Genomic DNA, 21,124 nt, shown 5'->3' with positions numbered 1-21,124 from the left:
ACACACACACATACACAATAAATATTTATAGTGTGTGTGCTTAAGGCTAATAATATAAAACTTGTTCACACGTTCACATACACACTATATAATGTCTGTTTTATCTTTTATATACAATATTATACAGACACACACTTTGAAAATGGTGAAATTGAAATAAACTTTATCCAGATGTTGCAGTAAGCAAAGGACTCAAGCCTGTCTTAAAACCAATGTTTATTTTGAGATTTGGTCACAAACTCTCTTTGTTTAATTTAGAAGTAACTGTATCTGAGTGCTGAAGGAGTCAATAGAATTTCCAAAACTAACTAAATAAAATAAAATACAATTCTGCACCGAAAAGACTGCATTTAATTCCACTCACTCTGCACATCTCATCAGAACCTGTGCAGTGATTTATTCATCCTTTTATGAGTAAGTTCAGTGCAACAGCAAAGAGGCAATCTCTCTTTCACTTAAATGAGACAGCTAAAGAGATTAAGTGCAGAAAATGTAGTCAGGATCAAGTGATAGATTGCTTTTGTGTTGCGTCATGTCAAGCTTCACATATAGGATTTCTATCTCTTCTTAAGAAGGATCTTTCTGAATATAATAGATATGGTACAGAGAAACACAAATATATATATAAAATACACACACACTGTTCCCTTTTGGGGCAGAGCACTGGACCTCTTTAAAGTAGAATAATTTGCATTTAGTCCCAAACTTTTAAATTTGGGTACCAACATTTTAGGCACTCTATTTCGTATGAAACAAAAGTGACTGGCATTTGGAGGTGCTCATTACCTGAGGCTCCCATGTGAGATGCAATGTTCGTTTGGGTCACATTTCTGATCACTTTGGGAGAAGTTACCCTTTCTCTTCTGGACAGTGTCTAAGGAGCCAGCTGCCCTGAAGCCATTACTTGAAGCAGATGCTAACATTTTAACAGTAATTTACCATCAACCTGCTCTGCATCAAATGACAGCTTTTAAAAATCCCAAATTGTCATAGTGGATCAGAACCAGGCACAAGCGCTGTGCAGAATGCTAACTATGCAATTTGTTTCCTCACCGATAGCAGAGCCTGAACACACCTGCATACACTCATGCTCTCTGCTGTACAGAAGCAGCTGGCATTGGTGGATGTCTTATTTATCTCCTGTAGAGAATGTCTGCAGCACCCATCTCATATGTGACCTAGAGACCCCTTGGTGCTAACTGACAGAGGGTGCATAAGGTTTTACAGGGATCTGATATCTGGGTCCAATACCTACATCATAATATTTGAGGAGTTATATATCTATACTGAAATTGTTTTTAAGGACTTGGAGTTAAGGCAGCTCACCAGAAGGTTCCATTCATCAGAGATGTTCCTTTCATGCAGGAGGTAACTTACACTTCTCTCCCTTTCTGTGTTCTGCGCCTTACGTTGCATGTTTATTTGCATACTAAGCCAGATGTGAACTGAGAGACGAGGAAATCCACAGGAAGAAACAGCAAGGGGTGTCCGGTTTATGAATAAAGACAAAGAATTGGTCTGGTATATCTTGGAGTGCAAAGAAATACCCTTCACCTAGCAGATAAACTGGCAGCATGCTTGTCTCATGAAAGAAGGGTCACAGCCAGCATGGCTGTAAAGCGCTGCAAGGATTTTGGGTGAGCAATACTCTACTAGACATGAAATATCTTATTAATTAAGTCTATGCTCTAAAATGCATGTTATTTTATATGTAACCCTTTGTTTCCAATACTTCTATTTGAGTCTGTCTGCTTTGTGAAATGAGCATATTTGATGTAGATATGAACAAATCAAATTGCTGTGAGGAAGAACTGATGAGCTGGGCTGTACTTCTTCTTTGGACACAGCGGAGCGGTGAATACGGGGTGTCTCCAGTGGAGCAGGAACTGGACACTCCAGGGAGATGCTTGAGGGCTGGAGTGTGCCAATCATTAACCCGAAGAGTAACAGTGGGGCCTGGGAGGCCTAGCGGGGAGAGCTTATATTGCCCAAGGCTGGTAGGGTTGGAAAGCTGACCCATGGCAGGCACAGACAAGGCTTCCTCACATTAGATGCCTCATAACCTTTAGTTCATGGTGCTTTAAAAGTTGTGGTCCTATTTTCCCAAAGATCCATAACAAGAGCAATGGTCATAGTCTCTTGGTGTAGCAAACAGTTCATGTGCATGTGGAAAATGCTGTTGTAACTAGGTGATAGGGATACTGATATTGAGACATGATGGGTCTCCAGACAAACACAGCTTCATATTCCATAGTCAAGTATACTTCCTTTGCCTAAATCCATATAAATATCCTGAACACAAAATACAACAAAACTCCTGAAGGTTTTAGCCCCTTTTCTCTTTGCTGTAGGTTATGTACATTAAGGAAATAGTGCAGCTGATACAGTTATTCTGAACTGTGGCAGGAAGTGAGGTTTTTAACGGAATGAGCTTTAAAAATTCCAGATGTATTCTCATTAAACCCACCAAAAAAATCTAAGTCCAGGATCAGCTCTCCATGCCAATTAAGCCCTATCAGGCCTCTAAAAGTAACTTTTTGAAGAAATGCCAGCCTTTTCTTAGAAAATCTTAATTGGTTCTTACTAATAAAACAGAAAATGCCATTTTTGGGGATGACAATACTTGCATTGTTTTATTACAGTTTGCTAGTCTAGCTTCTAAGAACACTCTACATATTACTGCATTCACTCAAAAAAGCCCTCTCACAAAACTGAAATGATTGTGATTCTGTAGGTCTGAGTGCATGGAACAGCAGAATGAGAAGGAAGTTTTAAAAACTGGAAGGGGTCCTTTTACCATGCAAATGTTTTAAGGGCAATATTCTCAGAAAAGTCTCAATTTCTTCCATTTTCAGGTGCTGAAGCTGAACAGTAACACAGAGGTTGATCATATTTTCAGGGTGCTGCAGGAAACAGTGCTGGCAATTTAAGAAGGTTAAGTTCTTCATCTTATTTAGACTGGGTGAATACTGGTGTTGGGAGGCAACACCATCTTTCTGGATAAGGATTCAAACTGAGGTCTAGATCTCCTAAGGTTAGTCGAGGTGGCACTTTTCACATGGGCACATCAGTCTCGCTTTTGGAACTAGGTGAAATTCTTGGGTAAGTACATCTTACCGTCTCAAATTTCCTCAGCAATTCAGTAGAATACAGTATTCATCTCCATTCCCTGTCCCCAAATAGCATATGCTGTTAAAAATATGGCTGTGTTTCACTCTAGGGGTGGCTGTGCTTCAGTGTCAGGCCAGGCGATTCCTGAACAGATCCAGAGTCCAATCTTGCAATTCATCTGAGCAGAGTGGCAATGGCAGTTCCAAACACAGAAGTCAGGCCCATACTTTCTAAAGTGCTTTGGGATCAAACAGATCACGTACACATCTACATGGAGGGATTAAAGCTGAGCATGTTTTTCATATGCATTTGACTTTTTCCATCTCTAGTAACTGAGGTTGTAGAAGGTTTCCCAGCACATTTATCCCATCATTTGATTTGCTATCTAAATTTTGCAGACACATTCAGTTATCTGCCTTTTAATTTATTTTTTCCTCCTGTATAGATTTTGGCAGCCTTGCTCTGGCATGTTAAGAGGTAGGGAAAAAAATCCTCCTCACCAATCCTGACCATCACTTCTTGAAGTGATATAGTGGTCAAACAGCTGCCTCATATAACATACTCCCTTTGCCATGTATATCCACTTCACCAGCTCATTTAAACTGGGCCATGAAGGGTTACAGAATGATTTATGCAGCTGTTCAAAGAAGCAACATATTTGCCAAGCTGAATCTCCATAAATCGATTTATTCTGTATCACGTGCTACTTGTGAAAGCTGAGGCTATAATAAAGATTTTTCACTAAGAAATTGGGAAGGACAATGGGAGTTTAAAAAGGCTCAGAGAAAGGAGTTCAGGAAAGCCTCTCATTCTATGAGAAGGACATAGGAGACTGCTTAGAGCTGCTGGAATATGAAATAAATGATCCTAAGGCAAAAAGGAAACTTTAGAACTGCAAAGGGAAGAGTAAAAGTAGATGAATAGAAAGCACAAAAGAATGTGAACATTGATCTGACACATTTACATTTACCGTATGACTATAAAGTCCTTATTGCACATTTCAGAGTGTAAATCTGACCCTTTTAATGGGTGAAAGCAATACCCTTAATGAAAGAATTTGGATCCAACCTCCTCCTGGCTATTAATTTTGTAGAAAATCCAATTTAAGACAAAATTCTTCCATTAAGCAACTTGCCAACGCACATGCTAGAAGGTAATTTTAGTGATGTAATCATTTATCCCAGCAGTAGCTAACTAAAATTAAATAGGACACCTTAAAAGTGTGTGTGTGAAGTCCCAAACAACTGCTAAATGTTATATTACATGCAAGCATACTGGTACTTGACATTTGCACTAGAAAGAAATCCTTCATATAGTAAAAAAATTACACCATGCTCCATCCTCAAGATTACTGCGGTCATTAAAAAAAAAAAAAATCACATGGCACTTAGAACAAGCATAGGGGTGTCATGTCCTGATGTCCTGGCCAAATTCTATTTTGAGAGAGTACTAAGAGCGCAGTGCTATGAGGTACTGAGAAACTGCTGCAGAATGCTGAATGCCCTCAACTCCTTTCAATTTGAGGGTGCTCAGAACCTCTCAGGAAGTACTCAGCACCCAGCAGGTTTGGGCCCAGAATGCTTACCTAAATGGCATCTACAGTTTCAAATAGATGTTGTATTTCTTTTCACTCCCTTATATGAATTTACTGTGACTGCACTGGTGAACAGTTGTTGAAGCGATGTGCTGCCAGTATATTTTAAGAGGGAGCTCCCAGAAAAAAAATGTTCCCCTTAGAGCATGATAAACTTAATGTACCAGGCTGCCATGTAGATAGGAGGTGTGAAATACTGGGACTTTTTATTCATTCATTCTCTCATTTAAACCAATTACTGGCACATGTCTATATTGTGACAGACCCAGGCCAGTGGGGTACAGGAGTCTGGTAGAGGGCAAATATAATAGTCACTGGGTGAGTAGTTTTCTGTTTCCTGAGTGATCAGAGCAGGGTCTGCTCTAGAGTAGTCAGGAACTTGCTAGAACCAATTAAGGCAGACAGGCTGATTAGAACACCTGCAGCCAATCAAGGCAGGCTAATCAGGGCACCTAGGTTTTAAAAGGAGCTCTCTCCAGTCAGATGGGGAGGAGCCAGAGGAGAGGAAGTGTGTATGAGGAGCTGGGAGCAAGAGACACAAGGAGCTGCGACTGAGAGGGTGTGCTACTGGAGAACTAAGGAGTACAAGTGTTACCAGACACCAGGAGGAAGGTCCTGTGGTGAGGATAAAGAAGGTGTTTGGAGGAGGCCTTGGGGAAGTAGCCCAGGGAGGTGTAGCTGTCATGCAGCTGTTACAGGAGGCACTATAGACAGCTGCAATCCACAGGGCCCTGGGCTGGAACCTGGAGTAGAGGGTGGGCCTGGGTTCCCCCCCAAACCTCCCAACTCCTGATCAGACACAGGAGGAGTTGATCCAGACTGTGGGGGAGATCACTGAGGTGAGCAAATCTGCCAATAAGCATAGGACCCACCAAGGTAGAGGAGGAACTTTGTCACAATATATAATGAAAAGGATTACATAGATTGGCAAATGCACTTATATTAAGTCTGTAGGAAGAAAATATTTATCCTATATTCCTGAAAATATCCTCACTAGAGTTCAGCGGTCAACTTGCGTACTTTGAAATGAGAAGGAGTGGAGATTTTGTAAGGACCCCAGGGGTAACCACTTCTGGGATCCTTAATTGTATTGCCAAGCCCTAATCATGGACCAGGACCCCATTGTTCTAGGCGGTGTACAAAGTTGAGTCCATTCTAAAAGCAAAATCTGGTTTATTTTAAAGGCAAATGATTTTCTCTCCTGAAGTTTTTTATGACCCCTTGGGGAAAAAACATCAATATCAGGGTGATGTAACCATATCCATAGGAGTGAATTCCATGCAGAGGCAGTGCAGTTACTCCCAATCCTCCCATCACTTTGGTAGTAGGATTTTAACAAGTGACTCATGAAAATCACATTAGTGAGCAGGCATTCTATCCCCCGAACAATTACCCTGTCAGTGGTGCATGAAAGGATTCCATAAGTATGCCACATGCATTGGGATTCTTAGGAATGAAACATCACTGTATAAATGTAACCTTTTACAGGAAGGCATAGAATGCACCAGCAAATGGTGTCCTTTTTCCTAAAAGCTTCATAGGTTAAAAAGAAATAAAAAGGCCAGGGGTGGAGGGTGGCGCATAGGAACACCCAGCCACAGGAACACCCAGTCCTCGATAAGGGAGTGTTGTTGGAGTCAAATAGAAACCTACATGGTAAAGATCAAAGCATCCATGCTGAAGGGAGAAATAACCAGTCCAAATGAGAGAGCATAACATCTAATGCATTTGCATATTTACTGAAGGAGCTCACTCAACACTCTCCAATAAAAATGAGTAATTTTTGTGTGTCACATGTCAGTAATAATCTCTGACACACACACACAGGCTTCTGAAGCATCGGATATCAAAGAGCACTGTGAACTCTTCAAGTCTGCATACTGTTTTATAGAAAATGGCCCATGGTGCAGCTCTTGTTACTGATATTCATATAATTCATGTCAGGATACTAGGCATGTCAATGCCTTTCTCTATTTGCAATTTTTTTTAAGTAACAGAAGATGCATTGTACACTGTTGTCAATACGATCTCTACCTGAGTAAGGACTGCAGTGTTTGGCCTGGAACAGCGAACAGAAGGGAAAATTGTAGCAAGGTAATAATGGAACTGACCATTCCATTTCTTCTGTGATAACTAGAGGATTAAAATAGATAGGGTTTGTCAAAGCGAGCTCGGACCGGCTTGGCTTTTGCTAAATGAAAGTCAAAGCCAGAGGTAGTTCAGAGCCAGTATCCACTCATCCAGATCTCCAAGGATTGAGAATGGGAGTAAGTTAAGGGACACAGCCCCTCTCTGTTAGAATAGATTGTTACTGTGGTGGAGTGAAAGAAATAGAGCTCTTAGCACTCTGATGAGTAAACTAATTTGTGAATTCAGCAAAGAAAAGGACTGAATTAGCAAGCCTTCTACCAGATTTTGGGCTTGATTCTCCATCACCTTTCATCTTTTGCAGTCATTTATTACTCATCATTTCCTCTAATGGCTTGAGAGACTCACTGGTGAACAGACCAGACAAAATTTTATTTCACCTTGCCAATCCCCCTGACCTCACTGTATGATACTTTTCATAGCTGAAGTTCATAGTCCACCCCACATATCACCTTGGGAAAGCAGGTCTGAATCACCTCTCACATGCATTGATGTCAGTCAAAAGTCATTCCATGGCAGTCGATTGAATGATCGTGCTATGAAATAAGGGTTGGTGAGAGAAGACTGATTATTTATCAATGAAAGCTCTGCAGGTGGAGCACTTCCAAAGAACACTGGGCTTTTCACATGTCACAGCACTTCCTTTAATGCTTCTTAAAGGAGGATTTTTAAAAAAAAATCAGTTATGTGCCCAGTTTAAATATTTCAATTAATTATGCAGATGTAACATTACCTGCATTATGTCCACACTTGTTAAAACTGTGCTGTGCCAAACAGCAAGCTAAATGAACCCGCCTAAAATAAACACATTTCCTATGCACAGAGGTGGGCTGCTTGCTTCTGAATGGCTAATACAATTAAAAAAAACCAAACAAACCACACAACTTTGTCTTTGTAATTTAGATGTATGGATTTTAATACAATCACACTATTTGGCTGTCACTTTTGTCAGAGGCAAGGATACCTACTTTTCTATATTAAAAAATGAAGTGTAGTGTTGAGCTTTGTAGTCTGCGGTCCCAAATTTTCAAAGTGATTTGTGATTTTAGGTGTTCAATTTGAGATGCCATAAAGGGGCTGGACTTTCAGAGGGTGGGTGTACAGCACTTTTTAAAAATTAGGCCACTCTGGGTATGTCTACTAAGCTCAAGTCTGTATGACCTGGGCTTGTGAACTTAATGTTTCCAAGCTTTTGCTTGAGTGTCCACATAGCATTGTGAACCTGGGTTTATAGTTGCTGGACCTGGGTTTTACAGCCGTGCAGATGCATCCATACTGCACTACACCAACCTTCTGACTCAAGATTGTGGCTTGACCTGCATCCACACTGCCACATGACAGGGTTTGAAGCTGAGTCACAGCAGGACTTGCGCTCAGATTCACGCCCCCGCCCCCCGTCAGGATCCTGGGTCCTGAGTGCTTGCTCACCCAAGTCATACTGATTTGTGCATGGATGGAAACGGGGCTTGGGCTCAAACCTGAGTCAGCACCCGAGGTTATTGTGCAGTGTAGACACATACCCATAAAAGGTCCCTAAAGTTGGGAAGAGAAAATTACTAGTTACTTTAAAAAATGTAGCCCAGGATTCCAAGAATACAATGATGCTATGTTAAAATCTGAGAGAAGCTTGATAAGTTCTGCATTCAAAACAGAAATAAAATCTCAGATTGATAGGTCTTTTGGGGGTTTGTAAGTGCTGTAGTCGTCTTTTACCCTACAACTGTCGCTTCCCTTTGGAAGTAGCTTTCATTACATGAATAACACCAAAGAGCCCAGCAGCTATTTGACCACAAAACTATTGACTACTTGGACTGTCAACACCACAGAGTAGCCCAAATAATAAATGAACTTTTTATTAAGTGTGGTAACATTAGCATTACAATGAGGGATTGTTTGAAAACAAGCTGTATTGCTGTTGCTCAAAAGCTAAAAGAAAATGGTTCTCAGTTTCTTTATTTCTCCAGGAGGGTAACCACAGGGGTTATATTAAATCTTTTAAAATATGTTGACAGTTGAAAAAGTGCTGCTGCTGCTCTAGTGACATTTAATGCTTTTTAATTACTATTGATGAAGTTGGGTGAGTCTCTTAGAAGTGGTTTACTTGTTCTAGTAAGTTTTAAGCCTTGTCGAGAGACATAGTGGTCTGTAAACTTGCACAAACTTAGACCTGATCCATTACTTATGTGTCATTTCCAGTGAAGACAGCAGGGGGGGATCTATATGAGAAGCTTCTGTTTGACTGTGGTGTCATATACATGGCGCTGTGAAATGTGCACATCAAAACCTGAAACCTGTGAAACTCACCTAGACTGGACATCTCAATATGAATTCAAGTGTCAAAATAGGTTTGCTAAAAGGTCCAAGGCTCAAAAACTATCTGGAGCAGCCTTGCACTGCTTCAGAACACTGCAGCACACATGGTTTGGGAGCACATGAAACCCCACACTTGAATTGTAGCTATACGTAAATTGAAACCAAAGCAAATATTGCACTACTCTGGGGCCTGATACTGCATCTCTTACTTGAACAAGACTCTCCGGCTTCAAGAAGAGCTTTGCCCATAGGAGGACTGTAGAATTGGGCCCCAAAATCTCATTTTCGCATCCCTGTAGTAGCCCTGAGGAATGTGTGTGCACAAGTGTATATGATGGTGGGGTCAGATACAGCAGGGGTTGGTCTCAGTAGTCCATGAGGTAATTATAGATAGTCTTCTGCTAAACTGTATCAATTTAGACTGCTCTAATGTATCCTGGGGTGGTTTATCCCTCCCCTGCCCCCCATCCCCCAACTCCAGAATTAGGGGAGCTTAAAGCTACCTTCCTTCCCTCCTCCCTCATCCTCTTTTCAGCTCTGCTGAGTGCAAAAGCAGTGAAGCAGAGGATCTGGCCACTACAGCTAACAGGACAATGAGGCGATGATAAAACTGCCAAGCCAGATTAGTGAATTCCTGAGCCCAATTCTCCATGGATTTATCTTGTCTAGTTGCTTATACCCATGTAAAGTGAATGGTTTGATTCTAAGCTGACTTCACCTTGCACAGATATACATGATGGTACAACATGAAAGGCAATAGAAAATCAGGCATACTGTATGCAGGACATTGGAATTTTTAAGGCACGTAATACATATACAATTCTAAATTCCACACGAACATCAAACAAACATTTAGCAATAGCAAATGAGTCACAAACTCTATTTTAAATAGAAAAGGGGACATATTCCTGATTTCCAAAATAGAAATTAAGGGTTTAATCCTGCTCCCATTGAAATTAATTGCAAAACTGATCAGGCCCTCAAGATATTGAAATGTCTTACTTTTAATTACACTTCCTTCTTGATGCAAAGCATGACAAGGAATGAAAGCAACTAATGATTCAGTCATTTCAGATCTCCATCTTTCCTGATGAAAAATGGAACGGGGCAAGTTGCTGACTGGATTCCCCTATGTCAAATGCTGTTATGTGAACATAAAAGGACTTGTTCCTAGAAGATCATGTCAGGTTTAAAATGCATCACTCTTTTTTCAGTCCTCATTGCATTCTCTCCACCCCCACCCCTTTCCTTCTTATTCCTATATGAACTGCTATTATAACAGGGAGACATGAATCCAATCCAAAACCATGAACAATCTCGCACAGGCATCCTGAGTTGAGAGGAATGTTTTGACTGGTCATTGTTGCCTAATTTCATTATGTTTAAACCATAAGAGCCGGAAAAAAATAGTTAACTTTTCATAAAATGACTTTTTTTTTTAAAGTGAGAATCATTCTACCAAAAATCAACAATTCTTACATGCAGTGTCTTCTGGTAAAGAGATTATTATTAGAGAGAATGGACTTGGAAGTACATTAAAATTGAAAGCGGTATCGTCACCTCTGAAGAGTAAACAGCATCACATTTCACCTTTTTCTGTCAGAACAGTGCACAATAGTAGCCCCATTGTACTGTAGACGGGGCACTTTTCCCATCAAACACAGCAAGCTAAGAAATCCCTTTTCACATCCCAAAGCTCTTCCGACCATCTGGAAAGCAAACTTAATAAAAAGTAAACTTACTGTTTTCATTCTACAAGGAGAGCTTACCACTCAGTGCTGCAGATAATGCTGAATATATTACATATATGTATAATTTTTTATATAAATTATTTACTTCAGAGACTCAGAAAGAGCTGTTAAAAAGCAAGGAATTCAAAACATACTCTATTGAAAAACAAAAGAAAATTGCTCTCGGCTTGACATTTTGATGTGCAAAACTCAGAGCAGATTCAGAGGAAATCCATGAATATGGTTAATAGCTGAAGCACTGAGAGGAAATTATTAGATCAGTCCATTTAAATACAGTCACAGCACAACCTTGGGAGCTCCCATGGCTGCTACTACTCTTCTCTGAGGGATAGAGATGGTCACTGTTATTCACACTGAATAGCAATCTGGGGTAAAGAAGTATTTATATAAGAGTTGCAGAATCTGGCCCGAAGCAAAGATATTGCAATATTCATTACTCTACAAAAATTGCCCTCGTGGATGGGCACTTCACCAAAAGAATGGGTTGCGGTGGAATAAAGCAGATCTAACTCCACTTATGGAAGGGAGGGGCAGCACCAAAAGTAGGTAGTGCTGGCCAAAAGGGGGTTGTGACCCTCATATATATCTAATAGGGCTTGCATTATCATTGCATGTGAGTGCCTCACAATCTTTTAATGTATTTATCCTCACAGCACCCCTGAGCTACTATTAATAGAAGTACTGTTAACCCCCCTTTGCAGATGGGCAACTGAGGCACAGAGAGACTAAGTGATGGGCTCCAGGACAACTGTGGCAAACCAGGAAATGGAACTCAGCTCCCCTGAGTCTCAGGCTAACATCCAAACTGCAGGCCCATTCCTCCTGTGCTTGCTAGTTCATCCAGTCGAGATCTGTAAAAAGCGGAAGCTCCTGTTCAGACTAAGACACCCTACTCAATGTTCTCAAATTAGGGACAGGCAGGCTATTTTCTGTGCTACTGAATGTGAAAAATAGTGTGGTCTGGTTTGTATAGGCCTGTTATGGCTCTGGCTAGAGCAGCATCACACTGATAGCAGGCTTTGCCTCTGTCCAGACTGAGCCTGGGGTCAGAGTTTGCTAAAGTTTGACAGCCTGAGAGGTTAGACTCAGTAGTGAGGAATACTGACTCACAGCTTAAACATCCTCTGCTCTTCCAGGTGGCCACTGTGTCTCAGCACCAAAATAGTTACCTTAATGCCAATGCCAATTAACATTCACTGGGGATCAGGCCCATTGTGTTCAGCACCTATTACTGTGCAATGTACAATACATTGTAATCATTCTTCTTTGTGTGGGCTTATTTCCAATAATACCTTCCCTGATATACCGGCTGCCACCCTAAAATCTCAGAATCATGGAAATTAGAAGTGGAAATGACCTATTAAGTGTAGAATTTCCCTCTACACTCTGTTTTTCCAAGATGGAATTAGGACTATTAGAGATGGAAAAGACATTCATTATACTTAACATTTACCATGTGTTTCTTTGGATATTACCGGTTTGGGGGGAATTCTGCCTCTAGAAATAGGGTTACCATCATGTGGAATCTTTGGGCCAGTGGAAAAAAAATAGAGAGTGGAGTGGAAAATCCTGACAGACCTACTTCCCCACCTCCCGTGAGGGAAAGAAGGGAAATATAAAAACAAATAAAACTGATCCTTTGATCTATCCCTTGTGCATTTATTATTGCCTAGAAGAGAGGAGAGACTTACAATCACTATGCAGCCCATTAACTGGCATTGAGGTCACCAAGTTGATCCCAGGGAGCAACTTACAACCACCCTGGGGTTGCTCTAACTAATACTAGACACACCCCTGGTCACACACACTTTCTCCATGCCATACCAACTACACTAAAGTCCTGGTGGTAGAACGGTGTAGGAATCACTAAAGTGACTCTATGCTACCCAAGAATTTCCCTGCATGGGATGCGGGGGGCAGATTATCTTCAAGCATCAAGACCTGCCAGCTTCAGGGCAGCCGTGCACCAGCCGTGCCCCAATGCAGGCAGGAGCTGCTCCATGTGATTCAAAGACAGGCCAAAGCCCAGCATCTGTATAAGGGAGAGGGATCTGAATATTAAGTGCCAAATAGTTACTAATATTAATTCAATGGAATTGATAGGCCCAGAGGGCACGTGTATCTGGACAGGTGACTGGGCTCACAGTTTCAGACAAAGAATAATAAAGCAAGTGCAACAGGTTTCCAGACATTTGGGTGATTGAAGCAATAATAGAATAAATGGGGTCAGTCATAAATACAAAAATAGCTCCTGACTGGCTGAGTGGCCTTTCCCACTTATTCTTCTTGTATTTCTTTATTACGGGCTAGATGACTTAGTCACACTTGCAAGAGGTTTGGACCCTGAGCAGCGTGGGCTGAGAGATAAGTCTGTCGTAATGGCTTGGCCTGAGGCTTGAATTCCTTCTAAATTTCATGAAATGTGTAATCTCACAAATTTCCATTCCAGCCCTGGAACAGCATATGCAGAAAACATCAATTCAAAGCATATTTTGCAGCATTTGATTCTTTTCATTTAAGCCCAGCATTTGTCAAAACCTCCAGGACATTTTCATATAAATACCCGGAGGGGAAAAAATTACTACAGTAACACATGGAACCACCACCATAAATGCTAACAGCCCGCATGCAAGGAGGTCCAGTTTTGCAATTAAATGCAGCTTTTTAAAACATTTACAACCTATTATGAAAAAATACCGCTCAGCATTTTAAACGAAGGATGTTTTAGAAGTGAACTGTGCAAACATTTTGAAAACAAGCATTTTAATAGTCTGTTTACAATATATGGGCATCAGTAATTTGACCCCATGTGAATTTAAATGTCATAAGCATACCCAGTACTTAGTGTATATACAATACACACAAAACCAATAGAGTACAAAATGGCAGGTGATTTTTTTATGCCCAAATGAAGATCCCTTAAAAAGGCCTGATTTTCAGATGGTGAGTCCTCAGCCTTTTCGCAAAATCCAGTCTCTTTAAAGGTGTCTCTAGATGGGCACCAAAAAATGGAGGCAACCAGAATCACTGATCTCTTTTGCAATTGTTGGCCATGTACTTTATACATTGCAATACGCACTGTAATAATTACATTTAAAAATACAAACATTAAGGAGAGGAATACATGCGTTAATTCTGCCTATGCCATAATCACACTTTTAAAAAGAAAAGAAAAAAATAAAATAAGCCCCATGTATTTGTGCCTGTAATTACTACTGACACTAGCCTCTGTGTAAGAGTTAACCTCAGCATTGGGCTTTTTGGCACTACAGTATTGCAAATAATTAAAAAACACAATAATTATGTGGACACACATTTAGAAGCCATCACCTTATTTATTACTCAGTTATTGGACTGAATGAAAAGAAGAAAATGTTCTACAATAACATTTGCTTAGGAATGTTTATCTGCTTTCTTACCATTGAATGTTAAGAACACCCTGGCCTGAGGCTGTGAGGATCCTTTTACAGTACTAGAGTAAATAAACATCCCAATCAACACAGGGACTGCTAGAAGTGCCATATCTTCAGATGTGAAACTTATTATCCAAGAAATAAAATCTAAAAGAAAAAAAAAAGAGAGAGCCCATTACTAATTTTACATTATATAATTTGTGTGGCCCAAAATCAACAGTACAGAACAGTAGGTGTCGGAGAGCTTTGCCAGATTGAAGCTATAATATACAACACTTCTGCTTTTTCTTTTTAAATCTGAAAATGTTTTGTCTGGATACGTTCTGTGTTGGCACCAAAAGAACTGTAAGCATTCTACTTAGGACGCATAGAGATAAAGTTTTTGGTGAGTAAAGACTGCAGGATTAGACCCAGTTTATTTCAATAAGGACAATTCCACGGGCTGGAAAAATAATTATGCTAAATGTCAAGGCAGAGCAAAGCAAGGGCAGGAGATAATGTTTCATGAATAAAAGTTGGTTGATATTTTTAGACCTCTTTCCGTACTGTACATCATGTTTAATCGATACCATTTTTAAACTTCAGGTCTGCTCCAGAGAGCCTTTGACTTTTTGTTTTTTCAAATAGTGTATTTTCTAGTATGTAACTACGAAAAGGACAAAGTGAAATACTGGCCTCATTAAGTCAATGGCAAAACTACCATTGACTTCAACAGAGCCAGGATTTCACCCTCACTCTTTACACCTAACATTCATCAACTGTTGCTTAGGAGTTTAGTCCCAGATGTGTTTTCTAATGGGAATACTTCATACTATGGGATATATAAATACTCTGCTCAGTCCATTGCTTCACTCCCTTCACATAACGCTGGTGGGTGTGTTTGCATGTCTGAGAGAACTCACCTTTCTGAGTAGCTTTTCAAGGAAGAATACTAGGAACGTGCTGCTTTTCTAATTCCACAGTGGCTCATATAGGGCCTGATCCAAAGTCTAGTGGAGTCAATGAGAGCTCATAAAATAAAACCTCATTCAAACCTAGGCACTAAGACTTAGCACTTCTACAACCTCCCATTTGTGCATCTCAAAGCACTTTCCAAAGGCTAATGGATACAGCCTGAGAAACGGGCAAGTATAACTAGCCCCATTTTACAGATACAGAAATGGAGGCTTAGACAGATTAATGGACCTTCCTATGGTCACACACAACTAGGCTCTGATTCCCCATTGATTCAGTTGCACCCATTTTACATCAGTGTACCTCCTTTGATATCAATGGATTTACACCAGCTTTAAACTGGTGCAATGGAGTGAGGAATTAGCTCCCAAGTCGATTGACTCCATATACACTGAATCCTAGCCCCATTCTTATTATACCAACTTCTGGCTACCTTTTTAATAAGAACGACCCCTCTTCTTTGTGCTATTCAGTGCTTCTGAGAGTGCTATCATAAAGAGGTTACACTGATTCAATGGGAGGCGAGGGCACTCAGCACCTTGCAGGATGTGGTCCCTAGTGTCTAAGAATTCCCACATAGTAATAACATTAGGGACTGAAAGTTTTTGTTTACCCTGAGAACTGTCATTACCTGGACTATGCTAATATAGAGCTACTGTCTTCACCCTTAGAGGTAATCCTGCTAGAGTATAGTTGAGATGCAGTGTGGAGTAGTTTGTATCTGTGTCCATTCAGTCCTTGCCCACTCTGGTGAGACCAACATCTGTCCTAAAAGAACTGGCTCTAACTTCCAACTAGTTTCATATAGGGCAGTAAACAGCTGTCAATAATGACAACTTCAGATCAGTCCCAATTTGGACTGGATTCACAGTTGACTCAGAGGTGAAAGGCTCAGGGCCTCATTACCACGCCTGAGTCATCCAATATTCACTTACTGTAAATCTTTTTAAAAAGAGCTACAATCTGCACCAGAATTCTATATGAAACTGGGGTTGTGGGGGGAGAGGGAGAGTTTCTACAACAGTCAGACTGGTTCAGCAGTGTTAACCCCTTGCAGCTGATCTGGAGCTGACTAATGCATCAAGATCAGGTATTGTGGTGTTTCTCTGCTAACTGACAAAACTATTGATGCGGGCAATTTACCAAATACAGATCTGAAATACAAAAGGAAACAACCCATTTTGGACCATCCCCAGTTAGTTAACAAACCTGTAAAAATTAATACAATTATACTTGTGTAGCCTTTGCCAAAAATAATTTTTAAACAAGCTGCACCAATTCCAATATTAACGCTGCTTTGTGGGTTTTAAATTCAATACCCTACCACTAGCCCCTGGGATAGCCTTCTGCATAATCTTCTTTAAAACACAGAAATGCCATTAAATCCTGATAAGACTGCCTTGTCGGGCCAAAACAAATGGCCAATCATACCAAACATGTGATTTTAACCGATGCAATGGGATTAGTATTCTACAGTAGTAGTACTGTGCCTGCTTTGTAATACAGATGGGGAGGAAAAGAGGGAAAACTAAAGAGTCCTGCTAAATCATATTGGGAGGAACTGTCAAAATTACAAAACAAAAAAATCCTTCATCCCTCTTTCCCTTCTCCTTCCACCTTCCTAGCCAAATCTAATTTCATCAGTTATACTTCACTGCTTGTATTGCAAATTTCCACTGTTACACAAACGTGACAGGCAATAGGAGATCCAAACAATAAACTGCACGCTCCCTTCCCTGTTGTTAGGTAGGGATAATAAAGGCATGTTGCTGCCATAAAGGTATCTCAGGGCTTTGTTATTACAGCCTCCTCTGACATGTGAGTTAGAGGATGGAAATATGTTCAATTTTAGGAATCTTAGGGCCCCTTGGCAGTTGAACACAAACTCATTTCAGTTTAAAATCCCAGTTTGGGCTAAAATCCCAGTTCTATATTTCTCTCTAGAAAGTCATAACAATAAGTAAACTCAACGTATTCTGAGCTCATGATCTTTACCGGCAAGCAACTGCACTAAAATCTGACAAGCGCTCCCCTCTAGCACAGACAGAAGAAATAGTTTCATTCCTCACTGTGCGTTCCTGTTTTCACAGCGTGAATAACAAACTTGTTAAAGTAAAGACGGAAAGTTCCATTCACGTGGAATTTTTTTTTCCCTCCAAGAAATGCTCCATTGCTTAAAGTCGTGTATAACTTCAGTGTGAAGCGCCGTGCAGGTGTCAGATGCTCAAGACTGAATCCCAGAATTACTCTCTGCACGTCAAATCACCCAGTGCAAGAAAAATAAGGATTATGCAGTTATGAAAAAACAGCATTGTAATGCTCGATGAAGCTGTGGCAAAATTCAGCAGTCACGTTTCACATCTATGACAGTGCTGAAAGAGAACTTTCAATCATGCTTACCCAGCTACTGAAGGGATCAGTAGTGCAATGCCATCAAATTTCTATCAGTGCATGGACTCCGCTCCTTTTACCAGAACACTTTAATTCCAAACCTGGCTCACTGCAGAAAGCCTTTTCCTCCTGGCAGTTGCAAACGTACTCCCAGTTTCTTTGAAAAATAATCCTTATTGCAATCAGGCACCGGGAGCTCTTCTCCCCATTCCTTAATTAAGCACCTAAGAGTGAATGGAAAGTAGCTGAGCCCTGCCGGTGAAAGCTTTGGTTTCCAATTACAGTCACCACTCCCACTGGTCCTACTGCCCTCCCAGCAGCCGCTTTACAGAGGCGGCTAGCCCAAGGCTGGAATACATCATTAGCTGAGCAAGTAGGGGCCGATCTCATAAATATTGTAGAGGCCACACCCATAAGGAAGCGAGCGAGACGCAGAAAGAAAGGCAGAGGGAGAGAGGGACAGACAGCAGGGGGGAAAGGCGCCGAAACGCAGACAGGTGAAGTCAGGGAAAGAAATCCTGGATTGTGCAACATAAAGATGCCCGCTCACAAAATCTGTTTGCTTGACACTGGTTGTAAAGGAGTCAGTGCCTAGCAGGGTGGCTTAAGAGGGTTTCGTACAGTACTTGGAAAGCAGGCAGACCCACTTTGGTCATAAATATGGAACTGCACCATGCTTTTTAAGTGGAAAAAATGATTAAATCCTTTTAAGGAAAAGATTTCTTTCTGTGCAGGATTCCAGGGCTGATTCTCCGGGACACTCCTTATACACGCATGCCAGAGAAATAGCCAAGTTTAGTTTCCACAGCATGCCTGTGATCCGAGCTGCCTTTGAATTAGAAAGCAATCCCTGTTCTGTTTATGACGGCTATTGTTTCCTATTACTATCTCCTCTGCACCCTGAAGCAAGTATTGTCTGTGACCCCTCTACAAACGGACTTTCTCCTTTTCTTCCTCCTCCCCCCTAACAATCGTTTAACTCCACCCTACCTGCCTCAAAGGAATTTATTCCGCACTACAACTTTATATAGAAAGATTATTGTGAACGTTCAAATTCTGCAAACCGAAGTGTTGCAAGCCAAGGAGAGGACTCCAAGTCAGAGTCACACAACGTGCTTTGATGTTCAAGTTAAAAATGCAATTCTGTCAAGAGCCAGACGTATAAAGGCTCGGGGACTGGGTCTCAGCCCTGAGGTTAACAGCACTTGCTGGAGAGGGATTACAACATATTAAAACCCAGCAGAGGTCGCCATACAGAGGGGAGGAGGACAGGGAAGAAAAACTAAACGTTTGATTGGGAGGAAAAAATTGGTGCAAAATCTGATTCTTGTAAGAGTGCCTTTCTCTCTAAAACTTTAAATGGGGATGAGAATGGAGTTTATAACAGGGGCAGATGATAGCACTGATTAGACCCAGCTAGATGAGTATTATGAATATTAAAAATAAAGATTGTGTAGATAGCTCCAAATATTTTGACCAGGTAAAATTTTCAAAAGCACCTAAGTGATACATGTGCCTAAATCCTGCTTAGTGAAAGTCCCTCCTTCGATGGGACTTGAGTACTTTTGCAAATGTTACCCAAGGTGCTTTAAAAGAAAAAACATGTATTAACATACAAGCTTTATCAGATTCTCAGATGAGGCTCTGGCACATAGTGTAAACATGTGCAAGATTTCCCTGAACTCTTTTGGGAGTACCCTGTACATTCAGTCTGACCTGCAGATCCAGACACTTCTGAGTTAAGATTGCCATTCTTCCAAGTGAATCTGCTCTATGCCCAAATCTATGCATTGCAGATTCCAGAAGGGAGCATTGTTACAGTAACACTTCAGGGGAACACTTTAGCAATGCTGGTCTAAAACAGGAGGGGAGGGGGAATTCAGGAAATGCCACCTAGATTTTTGCCCCCAAAAATGTTAATTTTAACCACACAAACAAAAACCCACAAAAAATGTGACCAACCAGGATCATCAATACACCAGCCTACCCCATTATACCTGAGGAAAATTTTCAAATGTAAGTTGCTCTTAGCCTTAGCTGGAGTCAGTTGCACATCTCAGTATTTTCACATGTGTGGACACAAAGGATCCATGTGGCCACTTGTGTTCTTTTTTCAAAAATGTTAGCACAGTTTAGAGATCCAAACGTCAGATGTAGCACGCAGGAAAAGTACGTGGATTTCTGACACTCCCTTGAGGCCTTTGGGTTCATAAAGCAACAAATGTGCTATAAGAAGAGATATGAACACAGAACTTTAATCAGGGAGGTGTAATCTTGTTATGAAAGGGGAACTGTGCTTATTTCAGAAATCAAAATGCAAATCTAGGTGTGAACAACCATGCTGTATTTATTTACTTGCTTTATTCATTGTCTGTGTGTGTGTGAGAGAGAGAAGGAGCGAGCTGATTAACAGTTAATCGTTAACTTCACACCGTATTTTAAAACACCACACATCTGCAATGAGTGAAATGGTTAAAGTTTTATTTTAACTGTATTGCAATAAATAGCATGTGTTAGTGTCAAGCTCAGTCAGTGGAATGGAAATTACTTTTCCAAACTATGAGGTGGGGTTGGAGTAGTTCCTGGAATGAATCAGGCCTCTGAGCGAAATGAAAGGTATGCAACACACATGCTTTCCTGGCTGAGGATTTTAAAGCCAAACACAGAGATACAAATGTCTGAACAGGGGCCCAATTCTGAAGATCAGTATTAATGATTTATATCGTACACACTGCATGGTAGCTGCTTTAAAGCCTACTTGTGATCTCACACACACCACATTTACCATGGTACAACGCTGCGGACTTGAATGGAGTTACTCCAGGTTCATTGTTATCTATGTCAGAACAGACTCACATCTTGATCCTTGCCTCAGATTATTCACAGTCTAAGGCCCTAATTCCTGCTAAGAGATCTGTCTGGGCAAACCCTCATGTCCACACCAAGCATGCTGAGAACCTGCTGACTTAGGTCCAAGGTTTCACCCATGCAGAATCAAAGGGCAATTTAAGACATTCCACACCTAATGATAGCTGCAAATAATAAGGGGATAGGTAGAAGGGGAGGGCAAGGGTAGAACATACAAGTTATATCCCTTTTCTTTACTCTGTCTTGTCTATTTAAGTTGTAAACTCTTTGGGGGCAGGACTGCCACTTATTCTCTGTTTGTACAGTGCGTAGAACAATGGGGCTCCACTCTTCATTATCTTTTAGAATTTATTATGTTTGCAAAATGGAATAAAGGTGGTGAAAGAGTTAAAGGAGACCAGCAGAATGGGTGAAGGGCCATACCAGTTTAGGGGATGATGATGCGGAGTAGAAGCAGAAAGGTAGTGATGGAGAAAAGGAGGACAGGGTAGTGATGAGAAGCAGGTGGCTGAACACAGGTGGTGTAATTGGATTGGATCGGCAGGAAAGAAGTTATTAAGAATATCAAGAGGTGCAGCAAT

At 40.9% G+C, this 21,124-nt stretch overlaps 1 protein-coding gene across 1 annotated transcript in view; it reads right to left on the bottom strand.

The window, feature by feature from the left end:
• Positions 1–18,016, bottom strand: part of SEMA3C (semaphorin 3C) — a 163,344-nt gene extending 145,328 nt beyond the window's left edge. Inside the window, exons 1-2 of the mRNA XM_050936876.1 lie at positions 17,685–18,016; positions 14,337–14,477 (exon numbers count right to left, since the gene is read on the bottom strand). Coding sequence (XP_050792833.1) covers positions 14,337–14,439 — 103 coding nt within the window. The 5' untranslated portion in view covers positions 14,440–14,477; positions 17,685–18,016. The remainder of the gene's footprint in view (positions 1–14,336; positions 14,478–17,684) is intronic.
• Between the last annotated feature and the right edge of the window lie 3,108 nt (positions 18,017–21,124).

This window comes from Gopherus flavomarginatus, chromosome 1 (genome assembly GCF_025201925.1).
Source record: "Gopherus flavomarginatus isolate rGopFla2 chromosome 1, rGopFla2.mat.asm, whole genome shotgun sequence".
NCBI lineage: Eukaryota > Metazoa > Chordata > Testudines > Testudinidae > Gopherus > Gopherus flavomarginatus.
This window is presented reverse-complemented; position numbering and strand designations above follow the sequence as displayed.